General features: G+C 40.7%; 1 protein-coding gene across 1 annotated transcript; it reads left to right on the plus strand.

Annotated features, from left to right (window-relative positions):
- The first annotated feature begins 11483 nt into the window (after positions 1 to 11483).
- On the plus strand, positions 11484 to 14962 carry LOC125522680 (adenylate kinase 3). Its single transcript, XM_048687721.1, has 6 exons — positions 11484 to 11785; positions 13003 to 13148; positions 13235 to 13354; positions 13571 to 13738; positions 14360 to 14449; positions 14640 to 14962. The coding sequence occupies exons 1-6, from the start codon at positions 11683 to 11685 to the stop codon at positions 14736 to 14738; spliced, it is 726 nt and encodes a 241-aa protein (XP_048543678.1). The 5' UTR covers positions 11484 to 11682; the 3' UTR covers positions 14739 to 14962.
- The last annotated feature ends 6916 nt before the right edge of the window (positions 14963 to 21878 follow it).

Genomic DNA, 21878 nt, shown 5'->3' on the forward strand with positions numbered 1-21878 from the left:
CGTGGCCTCCTCGCTTCTTTCTTGACGGCCACTCCAATTCTCCTGGATCACGTTTGTTCTAAAAATAACTCTCCCGAAGGTTTCATTCCGTTTGATATTCCTTTTCTGCGAAACACTGAAATAGGCAAAAAACAACAATTTGCACTGGGCCTTTGGTTAGTAGGTTAGTCCCAAAAATAATATAAAAGTGTAAATTAAAGCCCATTAAACATCCAAAACAGATAACATAATAGCATGGAACAATCAAAAATTATAGATACGTTGGAGACGTATCATGATCATGGACATGACGAGGAGTCTCTAAATGGTCAAGACATAAAGGTTGATATATTGGATGACTATATTCGAACACTAGATGAGTTCCGGGGGTCATCGGATAATTATCGGAGTGCCGGGGGTTATCGGAACCCCCGGGGGAACTAATGGGCCAACATGGGCCTTGTGTGTTAGAGAGAGGAGGGGCCATAGGGCTGGCCGCGCACCCCCCCCCTTGGGAGTGCGAATTGGACAAGGAGGGGGGCGGCATCCCCTCTTACCCTCCCTCTCTCCCTCTGCTTCCTCCCCCCTCCCTCTTCCTAGTTGGACTAGGAAATGGGCAGTCCTACTCCTACTAGGAGGAGGACTCCCCCCCCTCCTTGGCCCGCCCCAAGGTCGGCCGGCCTCCCCCTTGCTCCTTTATATACGGGAGCACCCTAGAACACACAACAAACATTGATCTCTTAGCCGTGTGCGGTGCCCCCCTCCACCTTAATCCATGATGTCTACTACACAACCTTCTTCTTGTAGACGTTGTTGGGCCTCCAAGTGCAGAGGTTTCTAGGACAGTAGCAATTTTCCGTCAAGTGGATGACCTAAGGTTTATCAATCCGTAGGAGGCGTAGGATGAAGATGGTCTATCTCAAGCAACCCTGCAACCAAATAACAAAGAGTCTCTTGTTTCCGCAACACACCCAATACAATGGTAAATTGTATAGGTGCACTAGTTCAGCGAAGAGATGGTGATACAAGTGGTATATGAATGGTAGATAAAGGTTTTTATAACCTGAAAATATAAAAACACCAAGGTAACTAATGATAAAAGTGAGCACAAACGGTATTGCAATGCGTTTAAACAAGGCCTAGGGTTCATACTTTCACTGGTGCAAGTTCTCTCAACAATAAAAACATAATTGGATCATATAACTATCCCTCAACATGCAACAAAGAGTCACTCCAAAGTCACTAATAGTGGAGAACAAATGAAGAGATTATGGTAGGGTACGAAACCACCTCAAAGTTATCCTTTCTGATCGATCTATTCAAGAGTTCGTAGTAAAATAACATGAAGCTATTCTTTCCGTTCAATCTATCCTAGAGTTCGTACTAGAATAACACCTTAAGACACAAATCAACCAAAACCCTAATGTCACCTAGATACTCCAATGTCACCTCAAGTATCCATGGGTATGATTATATGATATGCATCACACAATCTCAGATTCATCTATTCAACCAACACAAAGAACTTCAAAGAGTGCCCCAAAGTTTCTACCGGAGAGTCAAGACGAAAACGTGTGCCAACCCCTATGCATAAGTTCACGTGGTCACGGAACTCGCAAGTTGATCACCAAAACATACATCAAGTGGGTCACATGATATCCCATTGTCACCTCAGATAAGCACGTGCAAGACATACATCAAGTGTTCTCAAATCCTTAAAGACTCAATCCGATAAGATAACTTCAAAGGGAAAACTCAATTCATTACAAGAGAGTAGAGGGGGAGAAACATCATAAGATCCAAATATAATAGCAAAGCTCGCGATACATCAAGATCGTATCACCTCAAGAACACGAGAGAGAGAGAAAGAGATCAAACACATAGCTACTGGTACATACCCTCATCCCTGAGGGAGAACTACTCCCTCCTCGTCATGGAGAGCGTCGTGATGATGAAGATGGCCACCGGAGAGGGATTCCCCCTCCGTCAGGGTGCCGGAACGGGTCTAGATTGGTTTTCGGTGGCTACGGAGGCTTCTGGCGGTGGAACTCCCGATCTATTGTGCTCCCCGAAGGTTTTAGGGTATATGGATATATATAGGAGGAAGAAGTACGTCGGTGGATCTCCGGGCTGTCCACGAGGCAGGGGGCACGCCCAGGCAGGGAGGGCGCGCCCCACCCCCGTGGGCAGCCCGGGACTCTCTTGGTCCATCTCCGATACTCTGTGGGCTTCTTCTGGTCCAAAAATAAGTTCCGTGAAGTTTCAGGTCAATTGGACTCCATTTGATTTTTCTTTTCTGCGATACTCTAAAACAAGAAAAAAAACAGAAACTCACACTGGGCTTTGGGTTAATAGGTTAGTCCCAAAAATAATATAAAAGTGCATAATAAAGCCCATAAACATCCAAAACAGATAATATAATAGCATGAAACAATCAAAAATTATAGATACGTTGGAGACGTATCAATCCACCTCGGTCATAGAGAAAGGCCACTCCTTATTCCATAGTCCATCGAATCTTTACCCAAAACTTGAAAACTTCACAACACAAAACTTAACATAAAACTCGTAAGCTCCGTTAGCGAAAGAAAACAAAACACCACTTCAAGGTACTGTAATGAACTCATTCTTTATTTATATTGGTGTTAAAACTACTTTATTCCAACTTCTCTATGGTTTATAAACTCTTTTACTAGCCATAGATTCATCAAAATAAGTAAACAACACGTGAAAAACAGAATCTGTCAAAAACAGAACAATCTATAGTAATTTGTAACTAACGCAAACTTCTGTAACCTCAAAAATTCTAAAATAAATTGCTGGACGTGAGGGATTTATCTATTAATCATCTTCATAAAGAATTAACTAAATATCACTCTCCAATAAAAAATGGCAGCAAATCTCGTGAGCGCTAAAGTTTCTATTTTTTACAGCATGATCAACAAGACTTTCCCCAAGTCTTCCCAACGGTTCTACTTGGCACAAACACTAATTAAAACATAAAAACTCAATAATAATAGAGGCTAGATAAATTATTTATTACTAAACAGGAGCAAAAAGCAAGGAACAAAAATAAAATTGGGTTGCCTCCCAATAAGCGCTAACGTTTAACGCCCCTAGCTAGGCATTATGATTTCAATGATGCTCACATAAAGGGTAAGAATTGAAACATAAAGAGAGCATCATGAAGAATATGACTAGCACATTTAAGTCTAACATACTTCCTATGCATAGGGATTTTGTGAGCAAACAACTTATGGGAACAAGAATCAACTTGCATAGGAAGGTAAAGCAAACATAACTTTAAATTTTTAAGCACATAGAGAGGAAACTTGATATTATTGCAATTCCTACAAGCATATGTTCCTCCCTCATAATAATTTTCAGTAGCATCATGAATGAATTCAACAATATAACCAGCACCTAAAGCATTCTTTTCATGATACACAAGCATAGAAATTTTATTACTCTCCACATAAGCAAAATTCTTCTCATTCGGAATAGTGGGAGTATCATAAGAGACTCGAATACCATAAATTGTTTCCACATTAAAAGAGTAATGTTCAGAAAAAGGGTATCATAATAATGACAAGTTTTATAAATATAATCATCACTATTTTTATAGCATAAGTATCATCACAATAATCATCATAGGTAGCAATTTTGTTCTCATCATAATCGATTGAAACCTCTTCTAAGATAGTGGAATCATTACTAAATAAAGTCATGACTCTCCAAATACACTTTCATAATTATTATAATAAGATTCAACATCCTCCAAAATAGTGGGATCATTACTTCCTAAAGTTGACACTCTTCCAAACCCACTTTCATCAATATAATCATCATAAGTAGGAGGCATGCTATCATCATAACAAATTTGCATATCAAAACTTGGGAGGCTAGAAATATCATCTTCATTAAACATAGAATCCCCAAGCTTGGGATAAACATTAATTGCAGCAAATATATTCTCAAAAATGTCATTCTTATCAAACATAGCATCCCCAAGCTTGGGCCTTTTCATATCATAAGCATAATCACTCTCATCATTAATAGTATGGATAGCACCGATAGTATAGCAATTATCATCATCATGATACGTCTCCAACGTATCTATAATTTTTGATTGCTCCATGCTATATTATCTATTGTTTTGGACATTATTGGGCTTTATTATCCACTTTTACATTATTTTTGGGACTAGCCTATTAACCGGAGGCCCAGCGCAGAATTGCTGTTTTTTGCCTGTTTTAGGGTTTCGAAGAAAAGGAATATCAAATGGAGTCCAAACGGAATGAAACCTTTGGGAACGTGATTTTCTCAACGAATAAGACTAGAGAGACTTGGACCCTACGTCAAGAAATAAAATAGGTGGCCACGAGGTAGGGGGGCGCGCCCACCCCCACCAGGCGCGCCCTCCACCCTCGGGGCCCCTGTTGCTCCACTGACGTACTCCTTCCTCCTATATATATCCACATACCCTCAAACGATCAAAGAAGGAGCCAAAACCCTAATTCCACCGCCGTAACTTTCTGTATCCACGAGATCCCATCTGGGGGCCTATTCCGGAGCTCCGCCGGAGTGGGCATCGATCACGGAGGGCTTCTACATCAACACCATAGCCCCTCTGATGAACTGTGAGTAGTTCACCTCAGACCTACGGGTCCATAGTTAGTAGCTAGATGGCTTCTTCTCTCTTTTTGGATCTCAATACAATGTTCTCCCCCTCTCTTGTGGAGATCTATTCGATGTAATCTTCTTTTTGCGGTGTGTTTGTTGAGACCAATGAATTGTGGGTTTATGATCAACTCTATCTATGAATAATATTTGAATCTTCTTTGAATTCTTTTATGTATGATTGGTTATCTTTGCAAGTCTCTTTGAATTATCAGTTTGGTTTGGCCTACTAGATTGATCTTTCTTGCAATGGGAGAAGTGCTTAGCTTTGGGTTCAATCTTGCGGTGTCCTTTCCCAGTGACAGTAGGGGCAGCAAGGCACGTATTGTATTGTTGCCATCGAGGATAACAAGATGGGGTTTTCTTCATATTGCATGAGTCTATCCCTCTACATCATGTCATCTTGCTTAAGGCGTTAATCTATTTTTAAATTAATACTCTAGATGCATGCTGGATAGCGGTCGATGAGTGGAGTAATAGTAGTAGATGTAGGCAGGAGTCGGTCTACTTGTCTCGGACGTGATGCCTATATACATGATCATACCTAGATATTCTCATAACTATGCTCAATTCTGTCAATTGCTCAACAGTAATTTGTTCACCCACCGTAGAATACTTATGCTCTTAAGAGAAGCCACTAGTGAAACCTATGGCCCCGGGTCTATCTTTATCATATTGATCTCCTACTACTTAGTTATTTCCTTTGCTATTTACTTTTCCTATATTTTACTTTGCATCTTTTATCATAAAAATACCAAAAATATTATCTTATCATATCCATCAGATCTCACACTCGTAAGTGGCCCTATAGGGATTGACAACCCCTATTTGCGTTGGTTGCGAGGATTTATTTGTTTTGTGCAGGTGCGAGGGACTCGCACGTAGCCTCCTACTGGATTGATACCTTGGTTCTCAAAAACTGAGGGAAATACTTACGCTACTTTGTTGCATCATCCCTTCCTCTTCGGGGAAAACCAACATAGTGCTCAAGAGGTAGCACATCACAATGAGTAATAGGAGCATCATCATTTGGGAGGGATACCTTTTTACCTTTGCTTCTCCGTCTTTTCTTTTTCTTCTTCACATCATGTGTGGGTTCAACCCTCTTTTTGGAGCTCCTTATTAATGATATTGGTTGAATAGAAGGCTCCTCCCCGTTACCTGATTCATCATAAGAAATAATAGGAGGATATTGGGAAGTATCTTCCCTTTCATTAGTATTCTCTTCATCTTCTATTTCTTTTCTTTTCTTTATGTAATTGGCAATATAAGGATTTTCAATACAATTCACCGCACAATACATATAAATTTCCTCTAGATCAAAATCAAGAAGTTTATCACAGGCAAATACTGGAAGATAGTTAGTTATACGTTTCATTTCTTCATAACCCATAAGCAAACTAAGTTCATTATGATGTGCAAGGGAAATCAAGTCATCACAATTTTTGGAAACGATTAGATCATGAAACAATTTGCATCGGATGGTTAAATGACCACGTTCATTGCAAAGTTCACAAGTACGGCTAAGAAAATATAAATTTTCAGCACAAACATCTAGCCTTTCTTGCAACAATTTAGTTTCTAAGTACTTATGCCTCTTGCAAAATCTATCTTCCCTAATTGGTGTGTACTTGCAAACTCTATGCACTCCACAAAAATCGACATGCTTATAAGAGACAGTCTCATCATGACTAGTGCAATCATCATTAGTACTATGGATATTCAAAGAGTTCATACTAATAACATTGCAATCATGCTCATCATTCAAAGACTTAGTGCCAAACATTTTAATGCATTCTTCTTCTAACACTTTGGCACAATTTTCCTTTCCATCATACTCACGAAACATATTAAAAAGATGAAGCGTATGAGGCAAACTCAATTCCATTTTTTGTAGTTTTCTTTTATAAACTAAAGTAGTGATAAAACAAGAAACAAAAAGATTCGATTGCAAGATCTAAAGATATACCTTCGAGCGTTAACCTCCCCGGCAACGGCGCCAGAAAAGAGCTTAATGTCTACTACACAACCTTCTTCTTGTAGACGTTGTTGGGCCTCCAAGTGCAGAGGTTTGTAGGACAATAGCAAATTTCCCTCAAGTGGATGACCTAAGGTTTATCAATCCGTAGGAGGCGTAGGATGAAGATGGTCTCTCTCAAGCAACCCTGCAACCAAATAACAAAGAGTCTCTTGTGTCCCCAACACACCCAATACAATGGTAAATTGTATAGGTGCACTAGTTCGGCGAAGAGATGGTGATACAAGTGGTATATGGATGGTAGATAAAGGTTTTTATAATCTGAAAATATAAAAACAGCAAGGTAACTAATGATAAAAGTGAGCACAAACGGTATTGCAATGCGTTTAAACAAGGCCTAGGGTTCATACTTTCACTAGTGCAAGTTCTTTCAACAATAATAACATAATTGGATCATATAACTATCCCTCAACATGCAACAAAGAGTCACTCCAAAGTCACTAATAGCGGAGAACAAACGAAGAGATTATGGTAGGGTACGAAACCACCTCAAAGTTATCCTTTCTGATCGATCTATTCAAGAGTCTGTAGTAAAATAACATGAAGCTATTCTTTCTGTTCAATCTATCCTAGAGTTCGTACTAGAATAACACCTTAAGACACAAATCAACCAAAACCCTAATGTCACCTAGATACTCCAATGTCACCTCAAGTATCCGTGGGTATGATTATATGATATGCATCACACAATCTCAGATTCATCTATTCAACCAACACAAAGAACTTCAAAGAGTGCCCCAAAGTTTCTACCGGAGAGTCAAGATGAAAATGTGTGCCAACCCCTATGCATAAGTTCACGTGGTCACGGAACTCGCAAGTTGATCACCAAAACATACATCAAGTGGCTCACATGATATCCCATTGTCACCACAGATAAGCACGTGCAAGACATACATCAAGTGTTCTCAAATCCTTAAAGACTCAATCCGATAAAATAACTTCAAAAGGAAAACTCTATTCATTACAAGAGAGTAGAGTGGGAGAAACATCATAAGATCCAAATATAATAGCATAGCTCGCGATACATCAAGATCATATCACCTCAAGAACACGAGAGAGAGAGAGAGAGATCAAACACATAGCTACTGGTACATACCCTCAGCCCCGAGGGAGAACTACTCCCTCCTCATCATGGAGAGCGCCGGGATGATGAAGATGGCCATCGGAGAGGGATTCCCCCTCCGGCAGGGTGCCAGAACGGGTCTAGATTGGTTTTCGGTGGCTACGGAGGCTTCTGGCGGCGGAACTCCCGATCTATTGTGCTCCCCGAAGTTTTTAGGGTATATGGATATATATATATATATAGGAGGAAGAAGTACGTTGGTGGATCTCTAGGCTGTCCATGAGGCAGGGGGCGCGCCCAGGGGGGTGGGCGTGCCCCCACCCTCGTGGGCAGCTTGGGACTCTCCTGGTCCATCTCTGATACTCCGTGGGCTTCTTCTGGTCCAAAAATAAGTTCCGTGAAGTTTCAGGTCAATTGGACTCCGTTTGATTTTCCTTTTCTGCGATACTGTAAAACAAGAAAAAAAACAGAAACTGACACTAGGCTCTGGGTTAATAGGTTAGTCCCAAAAATAATATAAAAGTGCATAATAAAGCCCATAAACATCCAAAACAGATAATATAATAGCATGGAACAATAAAAAATTACAGATATGTTGGAGACGTATCAATCTACCTCGGTCATATCGTTGTAGTGCTTAGGCGAAGCCCTGCGCCGGTAGCTTCATAATCACCGTCATCACACCGTCGTGTTGACGAAGCTCTTCCTCGACACTCTGCTGGATCGTGAGTTCATGGGACGTCACCGAGCTGAAAGTGTGCAGATCGCGGAGGTGTCGTATTTCGGTACTAAGATCAATCGATCGTGAAGACGTATGACTACATCAACCGCGTTGTCATAACGCTTCCGCTTACGGTGTACAAGGGTACGTGGACAACACTCTCCACTCTCGTGCTATGCATCACCATGATCTTGCGTGTGCGTATGATTTTTTTTGAAATTACTGCGTTCCCCAACAGTAATTTCAAAGTCTTTCAGCTCCATCTTATTTGCAAGCCTGTGAAGAAAGCCATCAACCTCATGGTCGATGAAACTATTAGTCAAAAAAGGGCAGTTGCATAAACCACACCAGAATCTCTAGCAACAACACACACATCCATGCGCGATAGGAACCACAATAGAAACCGAGACAAGATAGAACATGTTTGAAGAATAAGTTGTTGAAGAGATGCCACATAACCTCCAACGATGAGAAAGAAGAACACCCATCTGAGGCTTTACGAAGAGAGGAGGCACTCTCATACCACCTTAACGCTCGCCCAGATCTAGCATTGGGCTTGATTATTCTCACTCACATCCTTGACACCATCACACCGCCCGATAAATATGGTTGCCCGGATCGATGGGGCCGCTGATACGTCTTCAATGTATCTATTTTTTTATTGTTTCATGCTATTATATTATCAATCTTGGATGCTTTATATGCATTTTATGCTATTTTATATCAATTTTTGGGACTAACCTATTAACCCAGTGTTCAGTGCCAGTTCCTATTTTTTACTTGTTCTTGACTTTTCAGAAAATCAGTACCAAACAAAGTCCAAACATGATGAAACTTTACGGTGATTTTTTCTGGACCAGAAGGGACCTTAGAAGCTTTGGGAGGAGGGCAGAAGATCTACGGGCGCGTGCCCCTTGAGCTCACGGGCCCCACGCAACTGTCTTTGACCTAATTCCAAGCCTATAAATTCACAAATATTCCCAAACCAACAAAGAGCCACCTGAAACATTTTTTCCGCCGTCGCAACCTTTTGTTCTTCCGCGATCCCATTTGGAGGCCTTTTTGGTACTCCGCCGGAGGAGGAATCGATCATGGAGGGTTTCTACATCATCCTTGCTGCCTCGATGATGCATGATTAGTTCACGATAGACCTACAGGTCCATAGCTAGTAGCTAGATGACTTTTTCTCTCTCTTCGATCTTCAATACCATGTTCTTCTCGATCATCTTCGAGTTCTATCCGATGTAATTTTCTTTTGCGGTGTGTTTATTGGGATCCGATGAATTGTGGGTTTATGATCAGATTATTCATTGAAAGTAATTGAGTCTTTTCTGAATTTTATTATGCATGATTGTTGTAGCTTTGTATTTCTCTCTGATCTATCCGTTTGGTTTGACCAACTAGATTGATTTATCTTCAGTGAGAGAGGTGCTTTGTGATGTGCTCAATCTTGCGATGTCCTCACCTCGTGACAAAAAGGGGTAGCGATGCACGTATTATATTGTTGCCATCAAGGATAAAACGATGAGGTTTATTCATATCGATTGAGTTTACTTTGTCTACATCGTATCATCTTGCTTAAAGCGTTACTCTGTTTGTCATGAACTTAATACCATAGATGCATTCTGGAAAGCGATCTATTGGTGGAGTAATAGTAGTAGATGCAGGCAGGAGTCGGTCTACTTGTCACGAACATGATGCCTATATACATGATCATTGCCATGAATAACGTCATAAGTATGCGCTTTTCTATCAATTGCTCAGCAGTAATTTGTTCACCCATCGTATGCTATGTGTTCGAGAGAGAAGCCTCTAGTGAAAACTATGTCCCCCGAGTCTACCTTTATCATATTATTAAAACTAAAAATACTTTGCTACAATTTATTTATTTTTATTTTATTTTGCAATTTATCTATCTATCACTTTCATAATTAATCCTTGTAAGTAACGAGTTTAAGTTGATTAATAATCCTTTTGTCCGCGTTGGGTGCAAGCATTTGCTTGTGTGTATAGGTGTTGTTGAAGTGAATTTGCTTGGTTCTTCTATTGTTTTGATAACCTTGGTTCTCGCTGAGGAAAATACTTATCTCTACTGTACCGCATCTCCCCTCCTCTTCGGGAAAAATCCCAACGTAGTTTACAAGTACCGGCCGCACTTTCAAAGCCTGCCATATGTGTTGGAACGAACACCAACATGGCGGGAAGGAGGCCCGTTGGACTCATTCCATTACCACGATGTCGCTATCGCCTCAACATCACCGATGGGACACACGAACTAAATGTACACGAAAACAAGTACACATCAAACGAAGAACCGAGTTCCCCTCCGTCACCTTGCGCCAAGATGGCGGCTTAAGAAGGAGAAGAAACCCTAGCCGCATTATTATTTTTTGAACATCAGTACATACGCAAGCGCTCATATATACACGCATACACTCATCCATATGAACACACATACGCACCCCCTACCCTTATGAGCACCTCCGAGAAACTGAGCCAGCATATCATCTTGAGATTTTACGAAGTCACCGTAGGCGCCTCGTAGTCGATGGAAACGTCTCCTCCCACTGAACGCGTATCGCCGAAAATTTTAAAATAAATTTAGGATAAATGCGAGCACCATGAGTTGAACCCTGGTGGGCTGGAGATACCACTGTCCACCTAACCATCCAACCACAGGTTGGTTCGCCCTAGCCGCATTGTGTGTGTTTGTGGGTTGGGGGCGAGGAAACGGGAGGGACTGATTTAGGTGATAGAGTAGGATTAGTTTTCGTTTTTTTGGTTGAGAAAAAGGATTAGTTTTAGTTGAAATGTTACTTTTTTTAAGTAGGGGAAATTTATTTTTTGAAGTAGGAAAAAGATAGGAGAGAAGAGAAGAGATGGTTTCGTAGTCGAAATAAGAGAAGAGATCATAATGGACTCTTTCTTTTATCCTGTTAATTATTTTCTTATATGTTGGCCGGGCCCAACAAGGCACCACCCCAACCCAGATCCTTCGATTTCTACGTGTCCAGCAGGTTCCAGCCGCCGCCACGACCTCGTTTCTCCCGTCGTCTCTCACCAGCACGCACCAAACCTGCAGCCCCTCCCCCTAATCTCATTGCCTGTTGCCACCCACCCACCGGCTCCACCTTCCGAATCTCGGACGCCTCCGCGCCGGCCGCAGGGCACGCGACTTCCGTTCCGGCGGCGGGGGAAGAGATGGCGGCGAACCTCGAGGACGTGCCGTCGGTGGATCTCATCACCGAGGTGCTCCGCCGCGCCAAGTGCAGCTCCAAGCCCGACAAGCGCATCATCCTCGTCGGTAAAACCCGCTCTTTTCCTTACCCGCTTCGTCTCTTTCTTCCGCTTGTAAGGTTTCTTGCGCAGTCGAGGGGGAAATCTGATCTGTGCTCCGCGTATCTGGAATTGTTCATACTTCCAATGTGGGGAGTTGAATTGGGGGCACTTAAATTCACAATGGTGGAATTAGTTGTAGTATTCTTCACAGGGAGATTGGTTCTAACCGCTCTTTTTTGTGTTGCCACCTAATTAGTACTAATCGCTATGTTTGTGTGGAATTTTAGTAATTGATAGATGTGTGGAATTTTAGTAATTGATATCAATCACTAAGATTCCGCCTAATTAGTAGTAATTGATAGATGTGTGGAATTTTACATCCATGAAAGTTTCTAGAGGATGATGAAACAGAAAGGACTTGTGAATAGTTCCTTGGTGTCATAATCACTTTGGTATCATGTGCAAGCCTTTTTGTGGTTGGTGAGGAGAAAAAAGTGGAATTCTTTGAGTATGAGTAAAGATATAGATTAAAAGCCATAACTTGGGGAGAAAGATATTTATATTCTCTCCTTTTCTTTGTTTGTGTCACCTTTCGCTGGATCCAATGTGTCTTCATATTGTTTTTTCAGTGGTATACCACAAATACAGGTGACGCTATTTATTTTGTTTAGTTTTTGCTGCTACCAATGTGTTAACCTTTTCCATCCTTGTTATAGAATAGAACCTCTAAGCTTTTGAGAAAATGACTTGTGAATAGTTCTCATGTGTCTTTTACTATGTCCAGCAGAGCTGACTACCTGATTCACAACTGCACTTGCGTCATTTTTTTGCATTAACAAAATTTTAAAATTTTGACAACAAAGATGAATAAATCAAATGCAGTCAATATGTGCTACTACATATCAAAATTTCTTGCAAGGCCTTGTTTCATTCTGTGCAGCAGCTTGTTTAGGAATATTGATCTTTATAGCTAGTAGGTAGTATTATCTAACTAGCTGCATCTGACTAGTTGCCTGGCTAAAGGAATACATCATTGCATGAGAGTATCTGAATATGATTGTGTACGGAAGAGGTGAGGTTGTGATACATTTGCAGATGCTGAAGAACACACACATAACAATATCAGTGTACTTCTTTAACTATCTATTTCATCTAATTCCTTAACACTAAGTGCTTCTGTGTATATTCTAGATTGCTCTATGCTCGGGCAATATGACAATGTGACATGTATGAATTCTGTAGGTCCACCTGGCTCTGGAAAGGGTACGCAGTCGCCCCTTATTAAGGATGAATACTGCTTGTGCCATTTAGCCACTGGTGATATGCTGAGAGCTGCTGTTGCTGCTAAGACTCCTCTGGGGATCAAGGCTAAAGAAGCTATGAACAAGGTAGGATTTCAAGAAGCTAACTACCAGCAATTAAGAACCAGCAGAAATCTCGTTTGTTAATTCCTTTGTTTCTTGACATTTTGTAGGGAGAGCTTGTTTCAGATGACTTGGTTGTTGGGATTATCGATGAAGCCATGAAGAAACCCTCATGCCAGAAGGGTTTTATCCTTGATGGCTTCCCTAGAACTGTTGTTCAAGCACAAAAGGTCCTTGATCAATATGCATCACCTTGAAAAGCATTCTTTCTGTTATAAGGACATATTTGATAGATGATACTCCCTCCGTCCCATAATATAAGAGCGTTTTCGACACTACACTAGTGTAAAAAATGCTCTTATATTATGGGACGGAGGGAGTAGTAGTTATGTTCTGGGAGCTTCTTTTTTGGGCTTCCTAACGGTTTGTTTGAACAATGGCTGCAGCTTGATGACATGCTGGCAAAGCAAGGCGCTAAAGTTGACAAGGTTTTGAACTTCGCAATTGATGATGCAATATTGGAAGAACGAATTACTGGCCGCTGGATACACCCATCGAGTGGCAGATCTTACCATACAAAGTTTGCTCCTCCGAAGACTCCTGGAGTTGATGATGTAAGTCAAATGCAGAATTCTGGACTGCCTGTATATATCATATTTGCATGAACTTTTTTAGATCATCATCATTGCTTCTCTCTTGCATGCCACCCCCTCAGTTTGCCTCACATTTAACTGTGCTAAGCTGCTATACCCAAATATGTTCAATCTTTGGCAAATATTTATGTTGTGGATGATGAGTTTTCTAGTTTGCTAGATGAAGTCTAGGTTTAATCTTCTTATGGTCTGCTTCTGGTTGTAGGCGCAATAATTTTGACTACTAGAGTGATGTTATGATTTGTTTAAATAGTTGAATATGTCCTCGTGTTCTATTTTTATGGATGCCTTCTATAGCACAATATATCCTTTCCTTCCCTGAAAATATGCTCTTTACGAAATACTACCAGAAATAAATATATTTGACATGTTTTTGCAATAAGTAGAGATTATACATCATTGCTATTATTCTGAACTTTGGTTGTCGAGGCTTATGCTACTGTTTCTGCAAGAGTTCGTATGTTTCATCCAGAAAATATATGTGCACCTGTGATTATCACATCCCTTGATACTATATATTTTTTCCTCAACTGGCATTTTGGTGCAAACTATTGACTTCTGATTCTTCTCCCGTTTACCAAGGTTACCGGAGAGCCCTTGATTCAAAGGAAAGATGACACAGCTGCGGTTTTAAAGTCAAGGCTTGAGGCTTTCCATATGCAAACCGAACCTGTATGTTTTCTCAACCATGTATTCTTCAGATCTTTCTTCCGGATGAAACAGTTCATCTGTTATTGTCCATCCTTTTGTCGCATACTTTCATTAGTGTCTTTCCTGCCAAACTCCGGTTTCATCTTGCATGAAGCAAAGCAGTTGCTGTTCAGTCAATGTTTTTAATCTGAAAACTGTTTGCTTCTCCCAGGTGATTGACTACTACTCCAAGAATGGCTTGGTGGCAAATCTTCATGCGGAGAAACCACCAAAGGAAGTGACCGTTGAGGTGCAGAAAGCCCTTTCATGAAGCAGCCCATTTTCACATTGAAAACGGCATGTACCAAAGCCCTTGCCTGGGTTCCTAGAACTAGGAAGTAATAAACTGATACCGGCACCGTATGATTCACATTTTCCGCCTGCAATGTGCGTGATTGCACCATTTTGTTACAGCTTTTGCAAGCTCATGATTGGTCCGAGCAATTTAACCGTGCAAATGAACATTCTATTATACATATGGACATCTTTGTTACAGCTTTTGCAAGCTCATTGGCTCCGAGCACGCACTATCGTGCAGGGCGAACCAGCAGCCAACACATGTCTTGGTGGACCCCATCGCTCAATAATACGTTTTCCTTTTTCTAATTTATTTACTGAAAATATTTATTTTCTCTTTGCCTTATCGGCTTGTCCCTCGCACTATTGCTGCTGCAACTCTACTACGAGAGAGGTGAAATCTGCCGTACGGGCCATGGCCCGCAGCAAGACAGGAGCAGCGCCGCCCATCTCTGACACGCTTTGTCAACTAGATCTGTCGTGGCTAGTGCCACCTATCAAAAACTTTGATGGGTCTTTTCTATATGGGTTGCCCGGGACTCGAATACGCTCTGAATCATGTCTCCATTTTGAAATAAAAGTCTTTTTAGACGTTTCAAATGGACTACAACATACGGATGTATGTAGACATATTTCAAAGTATAGTTCACTCAATTTGCTTTGTATGTAGTCATTTATTGGAATTTTTATATATTTAGGAATGAGGGAGTAGTATATATCAATTCTCTTGATAACGGGTTGGTTGATAAAGCTCCATCATGTTGAAAGGCGGTAAGACGGGAGTCGTCGCTGCTGGCTAGCGCTGCTCACCTCCGTCACACTGCGCTGCCTGAGGCCGTGGTCTTAGCTGGAGGCAAGATGGGATCCATCGCGGCTAGATCTGCTCGCCTCAGGCGCGCTGCCCCGCGCTCGGCCGTGTCCTTCGGCCGGCGGCAAAACGGGAGCCGTCGCGGCTAGTGCTGCCTGCCACCTGCGAGCTCAAGGCTAGGGCAAGGTTCTGGCCGACCTGCCCCCTGGGAGATGGCGCCATGGTGGAACTGATGCGCTGTCAGCCGGTGGCCGAGATGAAGATGCGAGCTCGATACAGACTCAACAGGCAAAGGTGAGTGATGATTCATTTCTTCATCTACTTGTGTACTAGTAGTATCTAGCTTTGTATTACTAGTAGCTAACTAGCTCTCACTCAGTGCATTGACATATGCACCTACTGAACTTTGAAGTATGTGATCTAAATTTTTTCTCTGCTTTTGAATCACACCATTCAAATTAGTTCATGATCCAGCTGACATTCTTCATTAGTTGGCATTAGCAAAATAACATAGGTATTCACAGGAGCATTAGCAAAATATTGATATTTTTCTATGATACAGTAATCTCTATCACCAGATTTAGCAAAAAAGAGAATATGTCAAAAGAGAAATCTCATGCAGTACAATTTAAAATAGACTTAGGTGGTACTCTGTTAGTAGTGAACTTTGGTTCTAAGTAAGATCGAGTTGATGTCTCATTAGTAAATCAACTCATGATGATGCCATATACTGATGGACGACGAAGTGTCGAAGTGGCAGCAGCTTCCATGCTGAAGAACAGGGTAGATGTTGATCCAACAATTTTTTCCTACCAATCCCGATTTAGTCTCCTGTGATCCAGCGGCAATGGAGTAGATTCCTAGGAGAAAGATGTCAGCCACGAAGAGATTTGGGCTCTCCTGCTGGGTTCCCAGCACGCACTATTGTGCAGGGCGAACCAGCTGCCAACACGTGTCCCGGTGGACCCCCATCACTCAATACAACACAGCGTATCTCCCTAATTGCAGTTACGTTCCAGAAAATTAGCAAAACGAAAATTTTTCCTCCCGGGTAACAACGGGTAACAACATGCTGGGAGGGGTTGGGCTCTCCTGCTGGGTTCCCAGCACGCACTATCGTGCAGGGCGAACCAGCAGCCAACACGTGTCCCGTGGACCCCATCGCTCAATAATACGTTTTCCTTTTTCTAATTTATTTATTGAAAATATTTTTTTTCTCTTTGCCTTATCGGCTTGTCCCCGCGCACTACTGTTGCTGCAACTCCACTGCGAGAGAGGTGAAATCCGCCGTACGGGCCGTGGCCCGCAGCAAGACAGGAGCAGCGTCGCCCGTCTTTGATGCGCTTCGTCAACTGGATCTATCGCGGCTAGCGCCGTTAGTCTCCAGCGTGGTTCGCCGCCCTGAGCCATGGGGTTGGAAGGCGGTAAGACGGGAGTCGTTGCGGCTGGCTAGCGCCGCTCGCCTCCGTCACGCTGCGCTGATACGTCTCCAACGTATCTATAATTTTTGATTGCTCCATGCTATATTATCTACTGTTTTGGGAAATATTGGGCTTTATTATCCACTTTTATATTACTTTTGGGACTAACCTATTAACCGGAGGCCCAACCCAGATTTTGCTGTTTTATGCCTATTTCAGTGTTTCGAAGAAAAGGAATATCAAACGGAGTCAAAACGGAACGAAATCAACTGGAGAAGTTATTTTTGGAACGAAAGCCACCAGATAGACTTGGACTCCACGTTAGGAGATACGGGAGGTGCTCACAAGGGTGGGGGGCGCGCCCCCCTGCCTCGTGGGGCCCCCGTAGCTCCTCCGACGTACTTCCTGCACCCATATATATCGTCGTACCCTAAAACTTCCAGAATGCAGAATAGATTGGGAGTTCCGCCGCCAGAAACCTCCATAGCCACCGAAAACCAATCTAGACCCGTTCCGGCACCCTGCCGGAGGGGGCAATCCCTCTCCGGTGGCCATCTTCATCATCCCGGTGCTCTCCGTGACGAGGAGGGAGTAGTTCTCCCTCGGGGCTGAGGGTATGTACTAGTAGCTATGTGTTTGATCTCTCTCTCTCTCTCTCTCGTGTTCTTGATTTGGCATGATCTTGATGTATCGCGAACTTTGCTATTATAGTTGGATCTTATGTTTCTCCTCCCCCTATTCTCTCTTGTAATGAATTGAGTTTCCCCTTTGAAGTAATCTTATCGGATTGAGTCTTTAAAGATTTGAGAACACTTGATGTATGTCTTGCCGTGCGTATCTGTGGTGACAATGGGATACCACGTGATTCACTTGATGTATGTTTTGGTGATCAACTTACGGGTTCCGCCCATGAACCTATGCATAGGGGTTGGCACACGTTTTCGTCGTGATTCTCCGGTAGAAACTTTGGGGCACTCTTTGAGGTTCTATGTGTTGGTTGAATAGATGAATCTGAGTTGTGTGATGCATATCGTATAATCATACCCACGGATACTTGAGGTGGCATTGGAGTATCTAGGTGACATTAGGGTTTTGGTTGATTTGTATCTTAAGGTGTTATTCTAGTACGAACTCTAGGGCTGTTTGTGACACTTATAGGAATAGCCCAACGGATTGATTGGAAAGAATAACTTTGGGGTGGTTTCGTACCCTACCATAATCTCTTCGTTCGTTCTCGGCTATTAGTGACTTTGGAGTGACACTTTGTTGCATGTTGAGGGATAGTTATGTAATCCAATTATGTTATTATTGTTGAGAGGACTTACACTAGCGAAAGTATGAACCCTAGGCCTTGTTTCACTTTTATCATTCGTTACCTTGCTGTTTTTATATTTTCAAATTACAAAAACTATTATCTACTACCCATATACCACTTGTATTACCATCTCTTTGCCGAACTAGTGCACCTATACAATTTACCATTGTATTGGGTGTGTTGGGGACACAAGAGACTCTTTGTTATTTGGTTGCAGGGTTGCTTGAGAGAGACCATCTTCATCTTACGCCTCCTACGGATTGATAACCTTAGGTCATCCAATTGAGGGAAATTTGCTACTGTCCGACAAACCTCTACACTTGGAGGCCCAACAACGTCTACAAGAAGAAGGTTGTGTAGTAGACATCAAGCTCTTTTCTGGCGCCATTGCCGGGGAGGTGAGTGCTTGAAGGTATATCTTTAGATCTTGCAATCGAGTCTTTTAGTTTCTTGTTTTATCACTAGTTTAATTTATAAAAGAAAACTATAAAAAATGGAATTGAGTTTGTCTCATACTCTTCACCTTTTTAATATCTTTCGTGAGTATGATGGAAAGGATAATTGTGCGCAAGTGCTAGAAGAAGAAATCTATAAAATGTTTGGCACTAAATATTTGAATGATGAGCATGATTGCAAGGTTTTTAGTATGAATTCCTTGAATATCCATGATGCTAATGATGATTGCACTAGTTATGATGAAAATGCCTCCTATAAACATGTCAATTTTTGTGGAGTAGACTGGGTTTGCAAGTACACACCAAATAGGGAAGATAGATATTGCAAGAGGCATAAGTACTTAGAAACCAAATTGTTGCAAGAAGAGCTAGATGAATGTGGTGAAAACTTAAGATATCTTACCCATACTTGCGAACTTTGCAATGAACATGGTCATTTAAATATCAAATGCAAATTGTTCCATGACCCTATCGTGTCCAAAAATTGTGATGACTTGATTTCCCTTGCACATCATAATGAACTTAGTTTGCTCTTGCGTTATGAAGGAATGAAACGTATAACTGAGGGTATTCCAAAATTTAATCTCGATAAACTTCTTGGTTTTGATCTAGAGAAGATTTATATGTATTGTGCGGTGAATTGCATTGAAAATCCTTATATTGCCAATTACATAAAGAAAAGAAAACAAATAGAAGATGAAGAGAATACTAATGAAAGGGAAGAGACTTCCCAATATCCTCCTATTATTTCTTATGATGAATCAGGTAACGAGGAGGATCCTCCTATTCAACTAATCTCGTTAATAAGGAGCTCCAAAAATAGGATTGAACCCACACATGATGTGGTGAAGAAGAAGAAAAGAAAAAGGAAGAGAGGTAAAAAGATATCTCTCCCAAATAATGCTGCTCCTATTACTATTGTGCCTCATGAAAATATAATTGAGGAAGATAATGATACTTGTTATGATCTTGAAAATCTTTTTGGTACTTGCTTGAAAGAATATAATAATTGCTATACTATCGGTGCTATCTATACTATTAATGATGGAAGTGATTATGCTTATGATATGAAAAGGCCCAAGCTTGGGGAAGCTATGTTTGATGAGGATGACATATTTGAGAATATATTTGCTGCAATTAATGTTTGTCCCAAGCTTGGAGAAGCTATGATTAATGAAGATGATATTTTTAGTCTCCCAAGTTTTGATACGCAAGTTTATAATGATGATAGCATGCCTCCTACTTATGATGATTATTGTGATGATACATATGCTATAATAAGTAATGAGGATTATATTTATAAAACTTGTCATGATTATGGTTACCCCTTTTCTGAACATTACTCTTTTAATGTGGGAACAATTTATAGTATCCAAGTCTCTTATGATACTCCCACTGTCCCGAATGAGAAGAATCTTGCTTATGTGGAGAGTAATAAAATTTCTATGCTTGTAGATAATGAAAAGAATGCTTTAGGTGCTGGTTATATTGTTGAATTCATTCATGATGCTACTGAAAATTATTATGAGGGAGGAACATATGCTTGTAGGAATTGCAATAATATCAAGTTTCCTCTCTATGTGCTTAAAAATTTAAAGTTATGCTTGCTTTACCTTCCTATGCAAGTTGATTCTTGTTCCCATAAGTTGTTTGCTCACAAAATCCCTATGCATAGGAAGTATGTTAGACTTAAATGTGCTAGTCATATTCTTCATGATGCTCTCTTTATGTTTCAATTCTTATCTTTTATGTGAGCATCGTTGAAATCATCATGCCTAGCTAGGGGCATTAAACGATAGCGCTTGTTGGGAGGCAACCCAATTTTATTTTTGTCCCTTACTTTTTGTTACTGTTTAGTAATAAATAATTCATCTAGCCTATGTTTATATGTGGTTTTATGTGTTTAATTAGTGTTTGTGCCAAGTAGAAACTTTGGGAAGACTTGGGGGAAGTCTTGTTGATCATGCTGTCAAAAATAGAAACTTTAGCGCTCATGAGAAATGCTGCCATTTTTATTTGGAGAGTGCTATTTAGTTAATTATTTTTGCAGATGATTAATAGATAAATTAATCAGGTCTGGCAATTTATTTGAGAATTTTATGAGTTCCAGAATTATACGTTTGATCCAGATTACTACAGACTGTTCTGTTTTTGACAGATTCTGTTTTTCATGTGTTGTTTACTTATTTTGATGAATCTATGGCAAGTAAAAGAGTTTATAAACCATAGAGAAGTTGTAATACAGTAGGTTTAACACCAATATAAATAAATAATGACTTCACTACAGTACCTTGAAGTGGTGATTTATTTTCTTATACTAACGGAGCTTACGAGTTTTCTGTGAAGTTTTGTGTTGTGAAGTTTTCAAGTTTTGGGTAAGGATTCGATGGACTATGGAGTAAGGAGTGGCAAGAGCCTAATCTTGGGGATGCCCAAGGCACCCCAAGGTAATATTCAAGGACAAACAAGAGCCTAAGCTTGGGGATGCACCGGAAGGCATCCCCTCTTTCGTCTTCGTTCATCGGTAACTTTACTTGGAGCTATATTTTTATTCGCCACATGATATGTGTTTTGCTTGGAGCGTCAATTTATTTTGTTATGATTTGCTTTCTTTTATTTAGAACAATGTTTTGCATGTTTTATTTCAATAAAAGTGTCATTAATAGTCTTTACTATGCCTATGTTACAAGTATACATGTTGCTGTTTGAAAACAGAAAGTTTACCGCTCTTGCAATAATTCCTTAGAAAGTCAGAATGTGATAAAATGTTGAAACCTTTTGCATATTAAGCTCTGATAAATTTACTACTGTGGGAATTTTATTTCATAATTTTTGGAGCTAGGGAAGTATGGATGTTGCAGCATTCTTTACAGACTATCCTGTTTAGGCAGATTGCTGTTATGTTTGCATTGTTTGCATATGTTTGCTTCTTTAATGATTCTATTTGAGGATAGGACTATTAAATATGCAGAGGCATTTAGTATGCAATGTTGAATAATAATTTTAGTGATTTGCTACAGTATAGTATGATAAGGTTTTTGCAATGATTTATACTAACTTATCTCACGAGTCCTTGTTGAGTTTTGTGTGGATGAAGCTTTTGAGATTTAGGGAG

This window comes from Triticum urartu, chromosome 7, assembly GCF_003073215.2.
Source record: "Triticum urartu cultivar G1812 chromosome 7, Tu2.1, whole genome shotgun sequence".
In the NCBI taxonomy this organism is placed as follows: domain Eukaryota; kingdom Viridiplantae; phylum Streptophyta; class Magnoliopsida; order Poales; family Poaceae; genus Triticum; species Triticum urartu.

What these genes read in the sequence shown, in the direction of transcription:
- LOC125522680 (XM_048687721.1), top strand. Translation starts at nt 11,683, where the DNA reads ATGGCGGCGAACCTCGAGGACGTGCCGTCGGTGGATCTCATCACCGAG. An exon ending in CTGTTGTTCAAGCACAAAAG is followed by an intron (nt 13,355 to 13,570) that starts GTCCTTGATCAA and finishes CAATGGCTGCAG; the next exon opens with CTTGATGACATGCTGGCAAA. An exon ending in AGACTCCTGGAGTTGATGAT is followed by an intron (nt 13,739 to 14,359) that starts GTAAGTCAAATG and finishes CCGTTTACCAAG; the next exon opens with GTTACCGGAGAGCCCTTGAT.